Source organism: Phascolarctos cinereus, unplaced genomic scaffold (genome assembly GCF_003287225.1).
Source record: "Phascolarctos cinereus isolate Bilbo 61053 unplaced genomic scaffold, phaCin_HiC Scaffold_726;HRSCAF=1367, whole genome shotgun sequence".
In the NCBI taxonomy this organism is placed as follows: Eukaryota; Metazoa; Chordata; class Mammalia; order Diprotodontia; family Phascolarctidae; genus Phascolarctos; species Phascolarctos cinereus.
This window is the reverse complement of record NW_027556098.1, coordinates 366674386-366694036: the sequence shown is the minus strand read 5'-3', so window position 1 is coordinate 366694036 and position 19651 is coordinate 366674386. Positions and strand designations below refer to the sequence as shown.

At 40.6% G+C, this 19651-nt stretch overlaps 1 protein-coding gene across 1 annotated transcript in view; it reads right to left on the bottom strand.

Annotated features, from left to right (window-relative positions):
* CCDC30 (coiled-coil domain containing 30) overlaps nt 1–19651 on the bottom strand; it is a 171600-nt gene that overhangs the window by 40844 nt on the left and 111105 nt on the right. The window contains exons 11-15 of the mRNA XM_078145507.1: nt 17321–17500; nt 9530–9739; nt 5534–5685; nt 2709–2871; nt 1617–1729 (exon numbers count right to left, since the gene is read on the bottom strand). Of these exons, the coding sequence (XP_078001633.1) occupies nt 1617–1729; nt 2709–2871; nt 5534–5685; nt 9530–9739; nt 17321–17500 (818 nt within the window). The remainder of the gene's footprint in view (nt 1–1616; nt 1730–2708; nt 2872–5533; nt 5686–9529; nt 9740–17320; nt 17501–19651) is intronic.

Genomic DNA, 19651 nt, shown 5'->3' with positions numbered 1-19651 from the left:
ACAGGGAGACGTACGCCTGCCAAAGGTGTTTCCCACTAGCATGCAGAAGAGCCAATGCGGAGGCAAAGTTGAACAGGAACCCTTCTCCTAGAGATGGTGAGTTTAGTTTATCCTGTTAGATGCTCTTGTTTGTGAATGACATTACACTGGCTGCATCAGACCCTGGAACATTGCTGAAAATCCTAACGAGAGCCCACATACAGTAGTTTGGCTTAACCAAGGAAGGAAAAAAAACAAGTGGATAAAGAATGCCAATCATCCAAACTATCGTGTACAGCTGGACACACAACCTTGAGGGCACATTTCTCTCTCTAGCTATATATCCATATGTATATGTCTCTATAGACTTAGAACTTTATATTCACACTTAGAACAATGATCCTGGGCCAAACACTGAAGAGGAGGAGAGCAGTGTGTTGAATTGCCTCCCTGGGAAAGTGTAAAGTTTTTCTAATGACCTCAAGTTTTAAATAACATGATTCTTCCTCGGAATACCGGTCATAGAATAAAGGGCAACAAAGTTGCAGAGAAGGTGTGAACTGTATATATGTAACATATTACAAAAAGGAATTACACAGAAGCAGAGTAAATGATCAAAGAAATGTGTGACTGGAAAAAAAAAAGATAGACTGGTCATGTAGTAAAATGAGAGATCACTTAGATAGCCTCCATTCTCCACTGATATTCATGCGGTGCTAAGAGAAGCTGAGGAAGGCCCCCTGTGGCAAACTTATAGAAAGACCTATACAAGAGTTAAAGACAACCATGGATGAGGTGTGATCTCCAATGTTGGGAGGAATACCCCCCATGATGAAACCAGAGATCCCCTGGAGTAGGGGAGTACAGTAGGTTAGGATGGCCAAAAAGCAGAGAGAAGATTCTTCTGACCCAGAAAGGAATAAAAACTCGAAGCCCTGGAAGGGGCTCTGCCCAGATGCTGGGAAAGGTAAAAAGGAGACCATATTTCTAGCTGAGGAGACAAGCAGAGAATGGTTAGTGTTTGAAATAATTACCCACAGAGTCTAAATGGAGTCAGGAAGAGTTCCTGCCCTAGAGAAAAACAGACAGTAGTGAGGGAAAAGTGCCAAGGGGCAAACACATAAATATTGGGTGAAGTTTGGATAGAGGTGAGCCAGGGAAGCACCAGCTCTCAGATCTGACAATCTGAATGCCCAGTAACAGCTTTTAATCATATATTAGAAGGGCTATATATCCCATCTTGTTTAACCCAAAGTAATTATTCTATGAATTGGATTTAACATATATCTGCTTTCTGGGTGAATTATGATTCTGTATTTATTACTGGCATTACTATTAACGCTACTACTACTTAGCAATTTCCTTACCTGTAAAATAATGGGATCTCATGAGATGTATTTATAATAATACCTTACATTTATATAGTGCTTTACAGTTTTAAAATCTCTTTTGATCCGATCTTCATAATAACTTTGTGAAACAGATAACGTATTATTATTCACATTTCATAGATAAAAGAAAACAGAGGCAAAATGACTTGCAACTAAGAAGTGAGGGAACCTGGACACGAACTCAGGTCTTCTGACTTCTAGTGTAGTGGATCATCTTTACATTGCATCCTGCGGTCTCTTATTTACCTCATAAGGACATCAAGCTGCTTCAAAAATTGTCCATATTCTTCTTTTAAAGAATCCCTCTCTTTTTGTAACACAAATAGCTTCTCCAATAGTTCCTGATGGTTCTTAACTTGCTGGAAAACAGAAGAATTTTGTACAAAGAAATTCAAAAAGTTATTTGGTAAAAAGTAATCCTAATGGTCACTTACACAGACTATTAAGATATTTAAATGATAAACTAAACTACAGAGAGGAAGCACCGAGGAAAAGGGGAACAATATCAAACCATGGCCAACAGGGCTCATTTAAAATCAGTTATGTAGCCACAGAGAGAAGGAAGAAATGAATGTGGTATAGCAGACAGGATATAGGTATCTGGTGAGACTATCTATATCTATATCTATCAATACATATATATATAGAAGTGTGGAGGAGTTAAAAAAAAAGATAAGGGAGGCTCTGCTGGGAGAGGACAGAAGACAAAGGACCTTGAACTGGACACAAAAGGGGAATCAAGGGAAATCATGTGCTCCCCCCAAAGCACCCCTCTGTCCCTGGCCAAGTTCCCAATATCACAATTTATGACCTTTCCCAGGAATCCACTATTTCATCAATGTAGGTGTTCCCTCAATCCACACAGATCACAACCTCTTTACATCTTAATTGATGGTTTTTGCAAGTTACTGTGATTCAAAATTCATCACCACTTTTTTGGGTGATGGGCCTCTCTGAACTAAGCTGGGCCAGTTGTTGGATAAGAAACACTACTGGGAAACCCTTCCAATTCAGTAGGATCTGCCAGAGCTTGTATTCCACTGGCACAGCCTTTGAGAGTTACCTCTGCACCATGATAAGGCAATGGAGGAAGAGACTGCAATGGACTCATTCACTCTATAAGAAAAATACTTCAGAGGGAATGTCCCATTGCCAAGGGACTAGCGACACCATTTTTATGTGTGACAGTACATAATTACTTGCAAAATATTGGCTAGATGTTGGATATGATGTAATGGAAGATGTTATTACTCTTCTATTGCTTTCCAGACTTCATCAAATAGTTTGAGTCTTCAAGAAATGCAAACGCAAGGACGGGCATTCTCTTTTTAATCTTACCTCATCATATCTTTTCTTTTCATCTTCTAATTTTTGAAGTTGGACCTCTTGTTGTTCAATCTTAAATTGTTGCTTACAATTAGACTGTTCCATAAGAGTCTCTTTAGCGTGTAAATATTGTATGTGTTGTTGTAGTTCATCTACATTGTGATCTAGTAGTTTCCTGTAGGCAGGTTAAAGCACTATGATGATGACAAAGCAACTATGACCATATACCTCATTCACAGACATGGAGCACAGGTATCTAGAGTGGACAAATAGGTTTTCCATTCCCCCAAAATGAGTCCCATAGCAATATTTGTGAGAGACTTGTAGCTGGCTAATGAGCCTGCTTCTACTCTACCTCTCCAGTGCCTCTGCTTATCTTTGCAAGTAGCAGGTTTATAAATACAATGTACTGCTTTGGTTCCCTCCCATCTCTATTCCTCCTCCCTCTGTGCTTTGTTGTTATTGAGTCATTTTCAGTCATGCCTGATTCTTCGTGACCCATTTGGGGTTTTCTTGTTAAACACACTGGAGAGGTTTGCCATGTCCTTTTCCAGCTCATTTCACAGATGAGGAACTGAGGCAATCAGGGTTAAGTTATTGCCCAGGGTCACACAACTAGTGTCTGAAGCCAGATTTTAACTTATAAAGATAAGTCTTCCTTAATCCTGGCCTAGCACTCTATCCAGCGGGCTACCTAACTGCCCAAACTTGAACAATTCTCTGCTACTACTGGCTCCTTCTTCCACGTGGTTTTATTCCTATTTTCTGGCAAAGAGAGCAAGTCTAAGATTTTGGTCTGTGTTAAATTGCAAGTTGGTGACCTATATGCTAACTATATCAAATACAACACTCAATGAAAACTCATACATTTTGAGTTATAACCAAAGAACACTTCAGAAAATAATTGATATATAACGTGCTGATGGGCCATAATAAGCAATGACCAAATTCTGGTCCATAAATCAGAAGTTATACTATTTTATAAAAATAATAGAGCAGCAGAACTTCCTGGCACGATCTGCTCCATTTGCTTGAATCATAAAAACCTACATGAAAATATGTTTATTTTTGTCAGAGGAATTTAATAAAGTATGACAACCGTTGAAAATGCAAGGAAGCCAATCATCATAACAGCAACTGGTCTAGAACTGAGCATTCTGTAGGACCCAGGCAGAGGCGTGCTAGAGTGAGAGCTGATTGGTAAACTTTCAGTGTGAGCATTTACACCTTGGAAATCAACAAAAGCTACAAATCAGGGTTTGATTTAGTTTCTCTGATTTTCTGCAATTAAAAAAAAGTGATGGAGAAAATGTTAATAGTGAAGATTAAACTTAGAAGTGCGTCATGTATACTTTTGGTCCTCAGTCAGCCAATTATTTCTTAAACATTTACTTGCACACCTCTAGACCAAAGATCTATTCTACGGGATCAACATTTTAGAAAGCAGCAGGCCCAGATGCACGTCATCATCATTCTCTCCCTCGAGCTGAATACTGCAATATCCTTAGCCATTAACATAGCTTAGTACAATAACATTTGTAGAGTGATTGAGATGGTCTAAAGGACAATGAGCCCCTTTCAAGGAAAACCTTGGACACACACAAAGCATCACGGATAACATGAATGTTGCTTTATACATGTTTGGGAGATTACTGTCTCATATGTTGTTCAGTCATTTCAGTCTGATTCTTCACGGCTCCCTTTGGGGTCTTCTTGGCAAAGACAACCAGAGTGGTTTGTCACTTCCTTCTCCAGTTCATTGTACAGATGAGAAAACTGAGGCAAACAGGGTTAAGTGACTTGTGTAGGGTCACACATCCAGCAAATATCTGAGGTCAAATTTGAACTCAGGTCTTCCTGACTCCAGGCCTAGCGCATTATCCACTATGCCACCTAGTTGCCCACTATTTCATATACTATCACAGTCTGTAGACAACGGGTCTAAGATTAAAGGGACTATATAATTACAAACAATTTCAAATATTCTAACAAACGACTTATAAGCATTACTCATATACTAAGAGCCACCCCAGGTGGGTTAGCTACAGAAAATCCTCTAATCTCTCAATGAATAATGCCTTCCTACCACCCCTAATTCTTCCCATACACATGCTTGCCAGAGATAACTTGTATTTCCATTCTTTCTACCACTAACTCTCACCAGAGAGCTATCCTATTTCCTGTAATCTCCCATACTCTTTCATTAACAATCACATCTCATAGACTCTTTTTTGATTATCTCTGCTTCTCCCCATTCTCCACCAAGGCAAGACCATGTCACCATTCCTAATCACTTCTATCCCCACTCACAACCTTTGGGAGCTTCCACCAGGATACTCACCTCCCACCTCATGGCTCTGGTTGTCCTTCTTTCTGACCCTAGCACGTGAGTTGAGGCAAATATTTCCCAATGACCTCTGACGGTAGCGGAAGAGACTGAGGCTAAAGGAAGAGGGATTCTCTTCTAAAGACTGTGACTGCAGCAGGGATAGAGATGTGTTCCTGGTATTCAAAGTTCCCAGATGAACGCATTCACCCATAAAAATTAAAAGAAATTATAATCGCTATTGCTATAGTTCAGTTACATTTGGGTTAAATGGGCCTCTGTGGTGGCATTTAGGAAGCATACCCCACTTTACAATACCATTTCTGTGTAAAAAAAAAGTATTCCAAGTTTCATACAATTAAGTTATAATGAATGTGTGGAGTATTGGCCCAGTTAGAAAGTTAGGGATGGTCCATAAGTCTTTCTAATGTTATGTTAATAGTACCAGACAGCTATTTCCTAGTACGTAATCTCTCCTCCCATAGAAAATGACAATTGTGGTTCCTATTACCTCTTCTGTTGTTCTTCTTGATACTGCATTTTTAGTTTGGCCTCATTTTTTCTTGCTTCTTTTACCGCTTCTTCAAGCTGCTTTTTATCTAAAATGCAAGTTTTTGTACAAGACTCATTTGCAGCTTCTAATTTCTCCTGGAGTTCCAAGACCTTGAGTAGAAAATGATGAGAAAGTAACACTCAGAAGATTGCAAGCTGCTTTTTAATCAGACAAATACTAGACAAACTCCGAAACAAACAGTATTGTTGTACACTTCAGCCTAATGTCAAGCGTAGCTTGAAATCCAGAAATAAGATCAGAATTCTCTACACTCTGCACTGATGAGAAAGCATTTGGCAGGAATGGGGAGATGAGCTGTGGTGTATTAATGCAACTGGAATATGACTGCATTGTAAGAAATGACAAGTAGGACAGTTTCAGAGAAGCCTGAGAAATCTTATATGAGCTGATGCAAAGTGAAGTGAGAAGAACCAGGAGAACATTGTACACAGTAACATCAATATTGTAACGAGGATCAACTGTGAAAGACTTAGCTACTCAATGATCCATGACAATTCCAAAGGACTTATGATGAAAAATGCTATCCAACTCCAGAGGGGGAACTGATAAAACTCTGCAGATGGAGGCATATTGATCTTCACTTTATTTTTTTCTTGCTTTTTATTTTTCATAACATGTCTAATATGGAAATATGTTTTATATGAGTTAATATGTATAATGGGTATCACTTCTTGCCTTCTTAATAGGTGGAAGAGGGGGTGGAGAGATGGAGAGCATTGGGAATTGAAAATAAAATATTTTAAAAACCCTTCAAAGTGTCCATATTCTAGTAAAAAAAACCAAGAAGAAATATTTAACAAAATAAAGAAAAATACAATAAAACACTTTAAAAAAGAAGATATTTGGTACTGTCTTAAATCAGGTACCAGCAATTCCTACTCTAGATGTCACGGATGTTTTGAAGACTGACTACAATGTCTATGAAATACTTTTTATTAATTTTGCTATAAAACCTTTATTTGATGAACATGTACAAGTCTAGGTGTGATATCAGTTATTGGTAAGAAAGAGATAACTAATTGCATCTTGGGGTTTAAATAATAATATTAATATTAGTTAATAACGATAACATGATAGATCACTTTGAGGTTTGTAAAACAATTTGTTCATACTTGCTCATTTTTTTCTCACAACAGCCCTACCAGGTAGGTGTCATTTTTATCCCCATTATATATCTGTGGAAACTGAGGCTAAAAGAGGGAGATTCTTTTCCCAGGAATACATAGCTTTAAGTGTGGGAAGTAGGGTTTGAATCAAAGTCTTCCTGCTTTTATGCCTGGTACTACATCCACTCTACCATCTACTTACCTTTAAATGTTGCTGCAAGCAACACTGCTCCGCTTCTTTTTCTCTTCTTCTCTCTCTACCTGCTGGCTGCCAATCTCATCCTTCAAACAAACTGCTCTCTCCGAAGTGACTAATAGTCTCTTAACTGCTACATCTGCTGACCCTTTCTCACCCTCATCCTTCTTCACCCCTCTGCAGCCTCTGACACTGTTCTCTTTAGGTTTTCGTGATGCTGCTCTCTCCTGGTTTTTCTTCTGCCTATCTGACTGCTCCTCCTCTGTTGCTTTATTGGATCTTTGTCGTCACTCTTGAGGGTGGATGTCCCCCAGGGCTCTGTCTTGGGCCCGTCTCTTTTTCTTTTGACATACTACTTAATTTCACTGGCTCCCATGGTTTCAATCATCATTTCTATGCACATCACTCTCAGCTATACTTGTCTAGCCCTAACTTCTCTCCTGGGCAGCCAGGTGGCGCCATAGTGCACAGAGTGCTGGCCCTGGAGGCAAGAAAACTCATCTTCCCGAGTCCAAGTCTGGCCTCAGACACTTAATAGCTGTGTGACCCTGGGCAAGTCACTTAACCCCGATTGCCTCAGTTCTTCATCTGTAAAATGGCAAACGACTCCAGTATCTTCACCAAGAAAACCCCAAAAGGGGTCATAAAGAGTCGGACACGACTGATACAACTGAACAACAACAACGACAACAACATCTCTCCTGACCTCCGGTGTTACATCTCCAGCTGTCTTCTAGACACGGTCAGCTCGCTCCTCAGTAACCCCCAGTCCTGCTTAGCTTTCCAAGCCCTTCCTAACCTGTCCCGTCCCAGCCTGCTGCACTCCTTCAGACTGCCCCAGCCAACCTCCCTCAGGCTCACAGGGCCTCTGCAGTTTCCTCAGCACTCTCACCTCCTGATGGAGCAGGCCAGCCACGTCTTTCTTTCCCATCAAGCTGCACTCCCTTTTGAGGGTGGTCTCCCCCACTAGACTGTAGTTTCCTCAAGGGCATTTGTATCCCCAGCACTTAGCGCAGGGCCTGGCAGTAGAAGGCACTTAATAAATGCTTACTAACTGACTGACTCCTTTCGACCTTTCTAGCCTTGTCAGGCCTTCCCCCTCTCCAGGTGCTCTGCAAGCTGGTGACACCGGCCTCCTGCCTGCTCCCTGACTCCCAGCAATGACACTGGCTGTCTCCCATGCCGGGAATGCTCTCTCTCCTCCTCTCCACCTCCAGCTTTCCTGGCTTCCTTTGGGTCTCAGCTAAAGCTCCGCCTTTCCTGATCCTCCTTAATCGTTGTGCCTGCCTTCTCAGATCATCCCCTATTTACATCTTTGTGCATAGTTTTTGTGGTCTCCCCCATTAGACTGTGAGCTTCTTGAGAGCAAGGATTTTTTTTTTCCTTTCTTTGTGTCTCCAGTATTTAGTATGGTGCCTGGCACATAGTAGGTGTCTAGTAAATGCTTGTTGACTGAGTCTATAAATGTTATCTGCTTGATGTTCCATGCTTGCTTAGATCAAGCTGCTCTAAAAAATGTATATATACTTAATATAAATTGTAGAAAATTCATGATGAAGTCTGGGTGGACTTGAGTAGAGAGCTAAACTTTTCAATCTTAGTCAAAGAACTAGTTTCTAATTTGGACCATATTACTGCGGCATACTTCAACCACTTGGAGGTACTATATCTAAATTTTATTATAATTATTTACAATAATAATAGCTGACATTTATATAGAATATTGAGGTTTGCAAAGACTCTTACACACATCATTTTATTTGATCTTCAACAGCTTTGTGGGTATTATTTTTCCCACTTAGCTAGTAAATGTTTGAGGCGAGATTAAAGCCCTGGATGCTTCTCACATTTACCTAGTACTTGCCTAACAACCAGCTCTGTGATAGAGGTGGTGAGAATTTCAGATGAATAAATCAATTTGCCCAAGGTCACACAGCTCCTAAGGATTGGGCTAGGACCTGAACTCAAGGCTCCTTTCACTCTCAGTCTGGTGGCTGACTACAACACGCTTAAAAATATACTTTTCAAAGTGAAAGTACAAAACAAGACATACACAAGGAAAGCCTGACTCTTTAATCTGTCAGATGGTAGACACACTAGACTTACTTTACTGAGCCAATTGGGGCAGAACTAGGAGCAGTGGAAAGGAGAAAGTTGAGGCTTGAGGCAGGGAAAACCTCCTGACAATTACACCTAACTACATGGACTGCCTTGGCATGGTAGACTCTTCCACATCCAAGTTCTTCAAGGAGAGGCTACAATCACTTGTCCAGTGTGTTGAAGAGGGGACTTCTTTTTCATGTATGAGCTAGACAAGATGGCAACTGAGGGCCCTTCCAACTATGACATTCTGTGATCCTATGAAGGTCACATTGTAGCTTTAATAGATCCTACCCTTTTAAATTGACACTATTGGAGGGGGGGAGGGGAAGGAAAACCCAGAATCTAGAAGTTGTGGAGTATGGGGAAATGAAGAAGAGGTCAGATCCTAAGTATTTTTCTTGCAAATACCCAGAATTCATTCAAGTTGTGATTATGAACATAATTACTGCAGTCTTGGGAAAGAGGATTTCAGTGATAGTTTCCAGGCCTAGTAACTGAAAAAAGCCAAATGTAAATGGTTATAATTACCTTTTTCTCTGCATAAGCCACTCTGGTTTTCTCTTGAGCAAGTTTTTCATATAAATTGCTTTGTGATTGAATATTCTCAGATTGCTTAAGCATTTCTTGTTCAAGCTCTCTTACTTTCTGCTGACTACTTTCCCAGTCTGCCGTGATGGAAGAACACATACTTGTGCTATCTAGTAGTTTCTTCTGGGCCTGCTTCAATTCAGCTTTGATCTAGAATTGGGGAATAAAAATGACAATCTTAGGATAGACCACATTAAAGCATCCCAAGAAAAATCTATCTTTTCTCAGGTAACTGAGAAAAAAAAATCTTTGCAAAAAGTTTCTTTGATAAAGGTCTCATATCCAAGATACATAGGGAACTGATTCAAATTTATAAAAACAAGAGCCATCCACTTACAAGTAAGTGGTGAAAGGATATGAACAGTTTTCCAAACAAAACATCCAAGCAGTCAACAAGTATATTAAAAATGCTCCAAATTACTAATAATTAGAAAAAAGCAAATGCACACAACTGTGAAATTCTACTACACACCCATCAAATTGGTAAAGTAACACCACAAAAAGCTAATGATAATTACTGGATGTGCTGCAGGTAAAAAGGCATTGCTAATAGAGCTGTGAATTGGTCCAATCATTCTGGAAAGCAATTTGAAACTATGCCTCTGAAGTCATCAACTTGTACCTACCCTTTGACCCAGTGACAGCTGCACAGCCATCACTTTTTCTTTTTTCTTTTTTTCTTTCTTTTGGCTATAGCACAAAGAGCTCAAAGAAAGAGAAAAAGGGACCAATACATACAAAAATATTTCTAAGCAGCTCTCTTTGGTATACCAAAGAGGTGAAAGTTAAGGGCATGCTCATCAACTGAAGAAAGGCTAAACACATATATGAATGTAATGAAACATTTTTGTGCTGTAAGAAATTAAAAAAGAGATGGTTTCAGAGAAACCTGGAAAGACTTATGTGAACTGATGCATGGTAAAGTGAGCAGGACCAGGAAAACAATTTGTACAATAACAACAATACTATAAGACAATTTTGAAAGACCTAAGAAATCTGACAAATGCAATTTTGAAAGTTCTGACAAACTTTGATTCCAGACAACTGGTGAGGAAGCATGCTACCCACCTTCTGACAAAGAAATGATGGACTCAAGTTAACATAACCAGTGTAGGAATTTGTTTTGCTTGATTATACATATTGGGTGGGTTTTTTTTAGATTACATATATTTGCTACAAAGGTTTTATTTCTCTTTTTTTCTCAATTGGGGTGATGGGGTAATAGAGGGGGATAGGAGCTGAGGATAGGGTTTCAAACAAGAAAGAGAAGACAAAGAAAAAAGGGTTTAATACATTAAAACAGATTTTTTGAAATGCATGAAAGAGACAGAAAAAAAGCCAGAAGGAATCACAGATAAGTAGAACAATTTTGAAAGTAACATGTTAAGTTTATTATATATTTTTAAAAAGAAAAACAAGCTGTACATAATAGAAATTTACAACTTTGTTTATAACCCTTTCTTTTTGTTCTATTCTGTAGAAGTACTCATTTCATTTTATTTCATGTTTGTTAAGTTCAGAAATTTTAAAATGAGAAAAAACCCCCAAAAACCTGAACTATCTTTCTTGAATTTAAGCAAAAAAAAAAAAATCCCAGTCTACTCCCTAGTGACATGAACCTTAAGTTTACTTTGCCAGACAGACTAAAGGAAAGATCTGATAATATGTGCAGTGCTCAAAGAATACCAAAGGACAAGACAGAACTAGGAGTTAATTTACCCACGTCTTCTACAAAACAAAGTTGCCTTGAAAGAAATAAACCTCTGAACCACAGTGAAGCTGCTGTCGCTCCATGGCTGACTACACTGCTGTGGGTTTTTTGGGAGTTTCTTTTGTCTCTGTTTGCTTCAATCTCTATGGTTAAAACCCTTGGTTAGCTATTAAAATGTGTGCACTAACTAATACTGGACACAATTTGAAGGAGGATGACTGAGTGAACATCTCGGAGGAAATCTATAACATTGTGAGGTTATCACTATAAATTCAAAGTGCCAGAGTGAGATTCCTGGCCAAGTAGTAAGAGAGACACTAGTTTATTAGAGGGAGAAGAGAGCAAGCCTCAGGATCAGAGTTCTTACACATCTCATATATGTGGAGCAGTAGCTGGGAAAAAGAGCTTTCTTTTCCTTTGTTTGCACTGAAAGCCGGAGATCGTGCCTTTGAAGGGGACTGTGGACTAAAGAAACCTCAGCCACAAAAGAAGGGATGGGGAGTCGAAGTGGAGGAGCATGCCCAATTGTTCCCAATCTCAACAGATGACGGACAGCTCTGCTGGCTATATTCATTGGTGCCACGTGGTGGTTACATACTGAGGATGGAAGAAATAGAATGACCATAAGGACCCAATATGACCCTGTGAAAATAGTTGTAAAAGAAGTTGGTGAGGGAAGCTAAGGACAACAAAAGAGGCAGAGTTTGTTGCTGTTGTTTTTCTTCCTATTTTGGGAGGAAGACAAGGACCCAAGAAAGGATAGAACCCTCTACTTAGGAGCATCTGATGACAACCGACCAGAGAGAGAAGGCAGAGTGCCCAAGTTTTTATTTTGCTTCTCTTTTCTTTACCAAGTATCAGAACAAAAATGGCCAAGGGGAAGTTGATACTCAGGATAAATGGAAATAGTAAGAGAGTGCCTCATTGCCCTTGATGAATTCAAGTCATACAGATCAGATGAACCACATTTTGGGGGGACTCAAAGAATAAAGAAGAGATTCCTAAGCAACTGTCAGCCAGGGTGCATTCTGAACACACTGTCCATGTCCCCAATCCAGAACAGCTTTCTGGGGTCTCAGAGAATCATAATTATTGTCCTTTTTACTTGCTCCCCCAGTGCTATATGAAGTATTAGAACAGTCAATGTTGCACAGATCTTATACAGTCCCAAATATACAAATGAAAATTACAGTTGTTTACAGAATTATGCAGATTTAACAAAGAACATTTTATGAAATTTATCAAAGGTTCCTGCTTAACAAGGGACTGTCCTGATGCATGCAATGGCATTACTTAACCCAAGGGCAGTAAGGAAAAGGCAAAGAAAACCTAGCTTCCTCTCTCAGAAGGAAACCTGGCCAGACAGAGCTTCCCAGATTATGTGAAGCTCTTCCCTAATGGGGGAGGGACTTAGGGTCTGTGGTTGATGAGAAGTCATCTCCTCGCCCTCAGATAAAAAACCAGGATTCCCTCAGTGCACTGGGCCATCCAAATGGGGATTTGGACAAAATTACTAGATGTCTCTTTCTATATAGGATGTACATGGTCTAGTGGGGGAGACAACATGCAAACAACTATGTGCAAATAAGATATAAACAGGATAAATTGGAGGAAATCTCAGAGGGAAGGTACTAAGATTTAGGAAGTTGGAAGACATTTTTTTGCAGTGGTAGGAGATATAGCCAAGATTTGAAGGAAGCCAGGGAAGTTAGGAAGCGGGGTGGGGTGGGGATAAGGAGGGAGAGTGTTCCGGGAAGGGAAAATAATAAGCCAGTGAATAGGCTCAGTCAGGAGAAGCAGTGTTATCCAAGGAACAGCAATGGGGCCAGAGCCACTTGATCACAGAGTACACGGAGAAGTGCAAGGTATGAGAAGACTGGAGAGTTAGGAAGTAGCCAGCTCATAAAGGGCTTCAAATAACAAACAGAGGGTTTATATAGTAGATCCTGGAGGCATTAGGGAGCAACTGGAATCTACTGAAAAGGGCTTTAGATTGATTTAATAACTGAGTAGGGGATAGACTGGAGTAGGGAGACTTGAGGCAGGGAAGCCAAAAAGTAGACTATTGTAATAGTCCAGGAGTGAGGTGAAGAGGCCCTGTACTAGGGCGGAGACATTGTCAGAGGAGAGAAGGGGATGCAGACAAAAGATGTTTCAAAAGTGGAAAGAGGGGCAGCTAGGTGGATAGAGCACCAGCCCTGAAGTCAGGAAGACCTGAGTTCAAATCCGACCTCAGACACATGATTTTCACTAGCTGTGTGACCCTGGGCAAGTCACTTAACCCTGATTGCCTTGCAAAAAAAAGTGGAAAGAAAAGGACTTGACCACTGATTGGATATGGGGGAGGGATGGTAAAAGAGTAAGGAGTTGAGGATGACATCTGGGGTTGTAAGCCTCAGTAGTTGTGAGGATGAAGGCATTCCTGACAGTAATTAGAAAGTTAGGGAGAAAAAAGGGTGTTGAGGGAAAAATATTAGGTTCAGTTTTGGACATGCTGATTTTAAGATGTTTACAGGACATCCAGTTTGAGATGGCTAAAAGGCACTTGGCAATGTAAGACTGGAGGTCAGAAGAGGATTGGGTCTGGACAAATAGATCTGAGAGTTATCTGCATAGAGATGATCAGTGAAACCATGGGAACTAATGAGCTCACCAAATGAAACAGTATAGTAGAAGAGGAGGAAAAGGCACATGATAGAGCCTTCAGGGACGCCCACTCTTATTGGGCATGTCATGGATAAAGATCTAGCAAAGGAAACAGAGAAGAAATGGTCATATAGGAGGGAGAAAAACCAGGAGAGAGTAGTGTCATAAAAAACCCAGAAAGAAGAAAGTATGAAGGAGTGATCATCAGCATCAAAGGTTGCAGAAATGTCAAGAAGGGTAGGCACTGAGAAAAGACCATTAGACTTGACACTTAAGAGATCATTAGTAACTTTAGAGATAGAAATTTCAATTGAATGATGAGATTGAAAGCCAGATTGCAGAAAGTTAAGAGAGTGAAAGTGAAGGAAGTAGGGGTACTCATTGTAGATGGCCTTCTCAAGGAATTTAGCTCCAAAAGGAGGAGAGATATAGCATGATAGCTAGCAGGTATGAATGCATCATGTGAGGGTTTTTTGAGGATGGAGAAGACATGGGCATGTTGGTGGGCATTAGGGAAGCAACCAATAGAGTGAGTATGATCAAAGACTAGTGAGAGAAGTAGGGATGACAGAGGGACAACATGTTGTCGAAGAGAGCTACACTCTTCTCCCTTTACCATCTTGATCTCCTGCTGAACCAATTCAACTCTAAACCATCTCCTTTTCTCAAATCCACTCCCCACTTATTCTGTCACCACTCGTGCCCTGAGGCAAGCCTCAGACTTCAGTCATTCCCCTCATCTACCTCCTTCACTCTTATATACTTGCCACTGAACAAAGCTGGGGAAAATCACAAAACCATATTAACTGGGTCCACTACAAATATGCTATATCATCTCAGCTGGACCCTTAATTTGTTTATGCTTCATTAATAAGCTTGCAATCCCATCCAATACAGACGATTTGCCAAATCTTTTTATCACTTCTCATAGCTTCCTCCTCCCACACTCTCAGCTGAGAACCTTGCCTATTTCACTGAAAAAATTGAGACCTTTTGCTGAGTGGTCCCTCTTAGCCCTTCCTCCTCATCTCACTCCACCATTATCTCTTCCTTTACCCCTATTTCAGATGAAGAGGTGGCCCTTCTCCTTGCCAAGGCAAACCCCTCTGCAAGCAGAATGGATCCCAGTCCATCTCATCTTCTCCAGCAGATTGCCCTCTCTATCATCTATATTCTCTCACTATTCTTCAATCACTCCCTGTCTACTGGCTATTTCCCTACTGAAATACACCCATATCTCTTCTATTCACTGGACTGGCTGATTCCTGCTAGCTAACATCCTAAATCTCTCTTCCCTTTAGAAAAGGTTGATTACAAGAGGTGTCTCTACTTTCTTTACTTTCACTCTCTTCTTAACTCTATGAATTGGCTTTTTTTTTTTTTGGCAAGGCAATGGGGGTTAAGTGACTTGCCCAGGATTACACAGCTAGTAAGTGTCAAGTGTCTGGTCTGAGGCTGGATTTGATCTCAGGTCCTCCTGACTCCAGGGCTCTATCCACTGCGCCACCTAGCTGCCCCTGCAATCTGGCTTTCAACTGCATCATTCCCCTGAAACTGCTGTCTCCAAAGTTACTGATGATCTCTTAAGTGCCAAATCTAATGGTCTTTTCTCAACTGTCACCCTTCTTGACATTTCTGCAACTTTTGATGCTGATCATCAGTCCTTGATAGTTTCTGCTTTCTGGGTTTCTGTGACACTCACTGCTATCTCCTGGTTTTTCTCCCTCCTGTCTGACCACTTCCTCTCTGTCTCCTTTGCTGGATGTTCATCCATATCATGCCCAGTAACAGTGGGCATCCCTCAAGGCTCTGCCTTGAGCCCTCTCCTCTTCTCTTTCTATACTATTTCATTTGGTCATCTCATCAGCTTCCTTGGATTAAATTGTCATCAGTAATGGCAATGTACTAGAGAATGTAATCATTCTCAGTTGTACGATCTACCTTCCCTAACCTTTCTTCTGACTTTGAGTCTTACATTTCCAACTGCCTACTGGACATCTCAAGGTGGATGTCCCACAGACATCTTAAATTCAACATGTATAAAACTCAAACTTCTCTATTGCTGTCAAGAATACCACAATCCTCCCAGTCACCTAGGCTTATGACCTACCTGTCTTTCTCCACTCCTCCCTTGTTGAGGGCCGATCTTAAGAGTCTGATAAGGGTTTAAGATCCAAGGCAGAGTTTGACCTCTGCCCAGGCTTTTACCTGAAAGGGCTCAATGATTCCGTGGTACGGCTCTCCAATTCCTTCCTGATTAGGAGGTCCCTGAGACATTCCTTCTCACTCTTTGAACCTTAGATTTACACATTCACTCCTCTATGCAGGTGGCACCAAGGCGCCTGGGAAAACCTTGGAAAATACAACCCAATCTAGGAACCCTGATAACAAGGAAATTCATGTTGTCACATCCTCAACAGATGTTCTGGGGAGTATCTCACAGGGAGGACTCTTTGAAGTTAGGCTAGATTTTCTATATATATCCTGTACCCTCAGATGAATAAACTGAGTCAGTAATTCTGCTCTGCCTGGCCCATGTCACAAGTTATTTCACGCCTCTCTGTTCAGTGTACAATCTGGTTGGGCAACACTCCCTCTCTCTTATCTCCCACGCTCAATCTATTGACAGGACACACTTGCAGCATCTCTTGTATACATCTTCCCTCCTTGGACAATGCCACCACCCTTTTACTGGCCCTCATCACCTTGCTCCTGGATTATTACAACAGCCTTCTATAGTTGGCCTCCCTGACCCAATTCATTCCCTGCTTCATTCTATCCTCTACTCAGCTATCAAATTGATCTTCCTAAGGCATGCGTCTGACTGTGTCACCCACTCCACCCCTATTAAATAAGTTCCATTGGCTCCCTATTGCCTCCAAGATCAAACATAAAATCCTCTATTTGGCGCTCAGAGCCCTTTATAACCTGGCCCTTTCCCACTTTTCCAGGCTCCTTACCCCTTGCTCCCTATCACGTACCTGATATTCAATGACACTGGGCCTCTTTGCTGTTCCTCACACAAAGCAATTAACCTCCTGACTCTGGGCATTTTCCTTGGCTTTCGTCAAGTGACAGCTAAAATCCTCCCTCGTATAAAAAGCCTTTTCAGATTCCTTTTTATATGAGCACCTTCCTCTTTGTCGATCATCTCCAACTTATCCTTGAGGCATCTTGACTGCACAGGGTTGTTCACCTGATGTCTCCCCATTAGACCGTAAGCTTCTTGAGAGCAGGGACTGTCTTTTGTCTTTCTTTATTTCCCCAGAACTTAGCACACAGTGCCTGGCATACAACAGTCACTTAATAAGTACTTGCTGACTGAGTAGCACTTACACTCCTCCTAGTGGTTAAGCCAGAGAATTATGCCTTACCTTCATGCTCTCTTCATGAAGTAAGTTATTCTGCTGCTTTAAATCAAAGTTTTTTGTCCGTTCAAACTGGAGCTCTCTTTCAATTGAGCTGCACAGAGTCTGAACTCTTTGCAAGTTCTGTCGAAGCTTCTGCAGCTCTTCTTCCTGCTGTTGATATCTCAAGCTTTTCTCTAGCAAACTCTGCACGAAGAAAGAAAACTGTTTTTAGAGGAAAGCAGGAATAAAAAAATAAATAACCAAGCACAGGTCACAAACAAGTAGGCTGGCTTCCCATTTGTCCAACTGAAAGATCTCACAATTACCTACATCTGGATAATTTACATTTCAGTTTATTCAATTTTTTTTAAAACCACCTTGTTTTCAAGTTTATTGCTAGGTAGCCCCTACACTCTTAATGGTTTTCTTACTTCTTGACTCTCTTTTGACTGCAGAGAAGAAGCCCTTTTGAGCTTGCCCTTCCAAATATATTCTAAGAAAGGGAGTCTTACAGAAGTCTGAGAAGGAATAGGAAATGGTCAAGACTCAGAGGGTGAGTGAAAGATGAGAAGGGGCACAGGATGAAGAAAATACCCTTGTTTCAGTCCCTGAGTCAGATCTGCAACGGGAATGCCCTATTTTTTTTAAGTAAATTTGCAGAATATCAGACACACCTATATTCCAATATAAGCACAAAAACATATTTCAGAGCAAAAGGTGAATTGGGGGGGGGGATTATCTACCATTTAAAATTAGCCATACTTCTGATCCCTTTTATTATTATGAAAAAAAAAATGGAAAGGGACAGGTATAGCCATTTGTTGCATTTATTCTGCCCCTGATGTTTTCATCCTTAAGTGGGAGAAATGGGGAAATTATAGGAGCAGGTAGACCCCTAATCTACCACCATATTCATCTTACTTTACTTCTAAGATTTCATTGGTGGAGGTATTCCTTCCATTGAATCAGATTGCAACTCTTTTTTATTTAAGCAGATGATGATTTCAAGAGTTCCTATGGTCAAAAAAATCATCACTCTTTGGCCAACCTGGTAATGAAGCATCTCTGACTTTAGCTAGGCTGATCCTCAGACAACAGGCAAAATAGTTTATCACTGGGCCAATATTCAAAGCCTTTACGGCTTAGTAGACCCTACTAGAGCTTCTGCTCCATTGGCAAAACCTTTGAGAACCCAAGATCATGTCCACACCATGATGAGGTAGTAGAAAAAGACTTTGGCAGAGGTACCTTCATTTTAGAATGGGGGAAAAACACAAGTAGGGAATTAGAGACTCTGTGTGTGTGTGTGTGTGTGTGTGTGTGTGTGTGTGTGTGTGTGTGTGTGTGCAAGAGTGCATGTGCATGTATATTTAAGAAGGAATGAGCATTTGAAGGTAAGAGAATGCAAGACTATATGTCCATGTGGCAGAATTTCAGACTCAAGCTCCCTGTCACTTCCCTTTCTACCACCAAGGATAAGGCTTTGGGAATCAAGACCTAATCTTATGACCTACACTTTTCTCTTTAGCAGTAAGTCATTAACTCTGGGGCCAGTTGTTTTGAATATTATATAATTACTTAATTACAGGCACGAGGATTTATAAGAGTGTTCAGACCAATGCTCAGGCAGGCAAATATAGTCACCTATAATAAAGTGTACAACTTTGTGCCTTTGAGACAATATTTAGTCATCCTTTGGCACTCTCCTAATCCATTCCAAACCCATTTCCATCTCTCCCTAGGCCTTCCAAAATTCTATTTTGGGGGAAGAGAAGGGCATAAACATTTATATAGTGCAACAATGTGTCAGGCCCTGTGCTAAGCACTTTACAAAAATGTCATCTGATCTTCACAACAACCCGTGAGGTAGGTGCTGTTATTATCTTCACTTTGCAGTTGAGGAAACTGAGATAAATAGGGGTTAAGTGACTTGTCCAGGGTCATACAGTTAGGAAGTGTCCAAGTCCAGATCTGAACTCAAGTCTTCCTGATCCAAGCCCAGAACTCTATGCACTATGGGGGCACACAGAGCTGCCCCTAAATATTTTATTTCCTTTGCCTCTTCTCTTGAAAGACAAAACTCTCTGTATTATAATTTATACTTCTGCCCAAATAGAATGTTACCTCAAACCAAGCTCTTATGAGTCACAGTTAACTAAACTGAGTCTCAGCTTTTACTGATTTCTCCTCTGCTTTAGCTTTTCTCTTTTTTGAGCTGTCCTGGGACCTGAGAACACTTTAGTCTAATCACCCTAGTGTCTTCCTTAGCCATTACTCATCAAGACTTAACTAACTCAACATTATTAACATATGATCATTTAATCTATAAATATAAGTGCCAAAATTCAACACTTG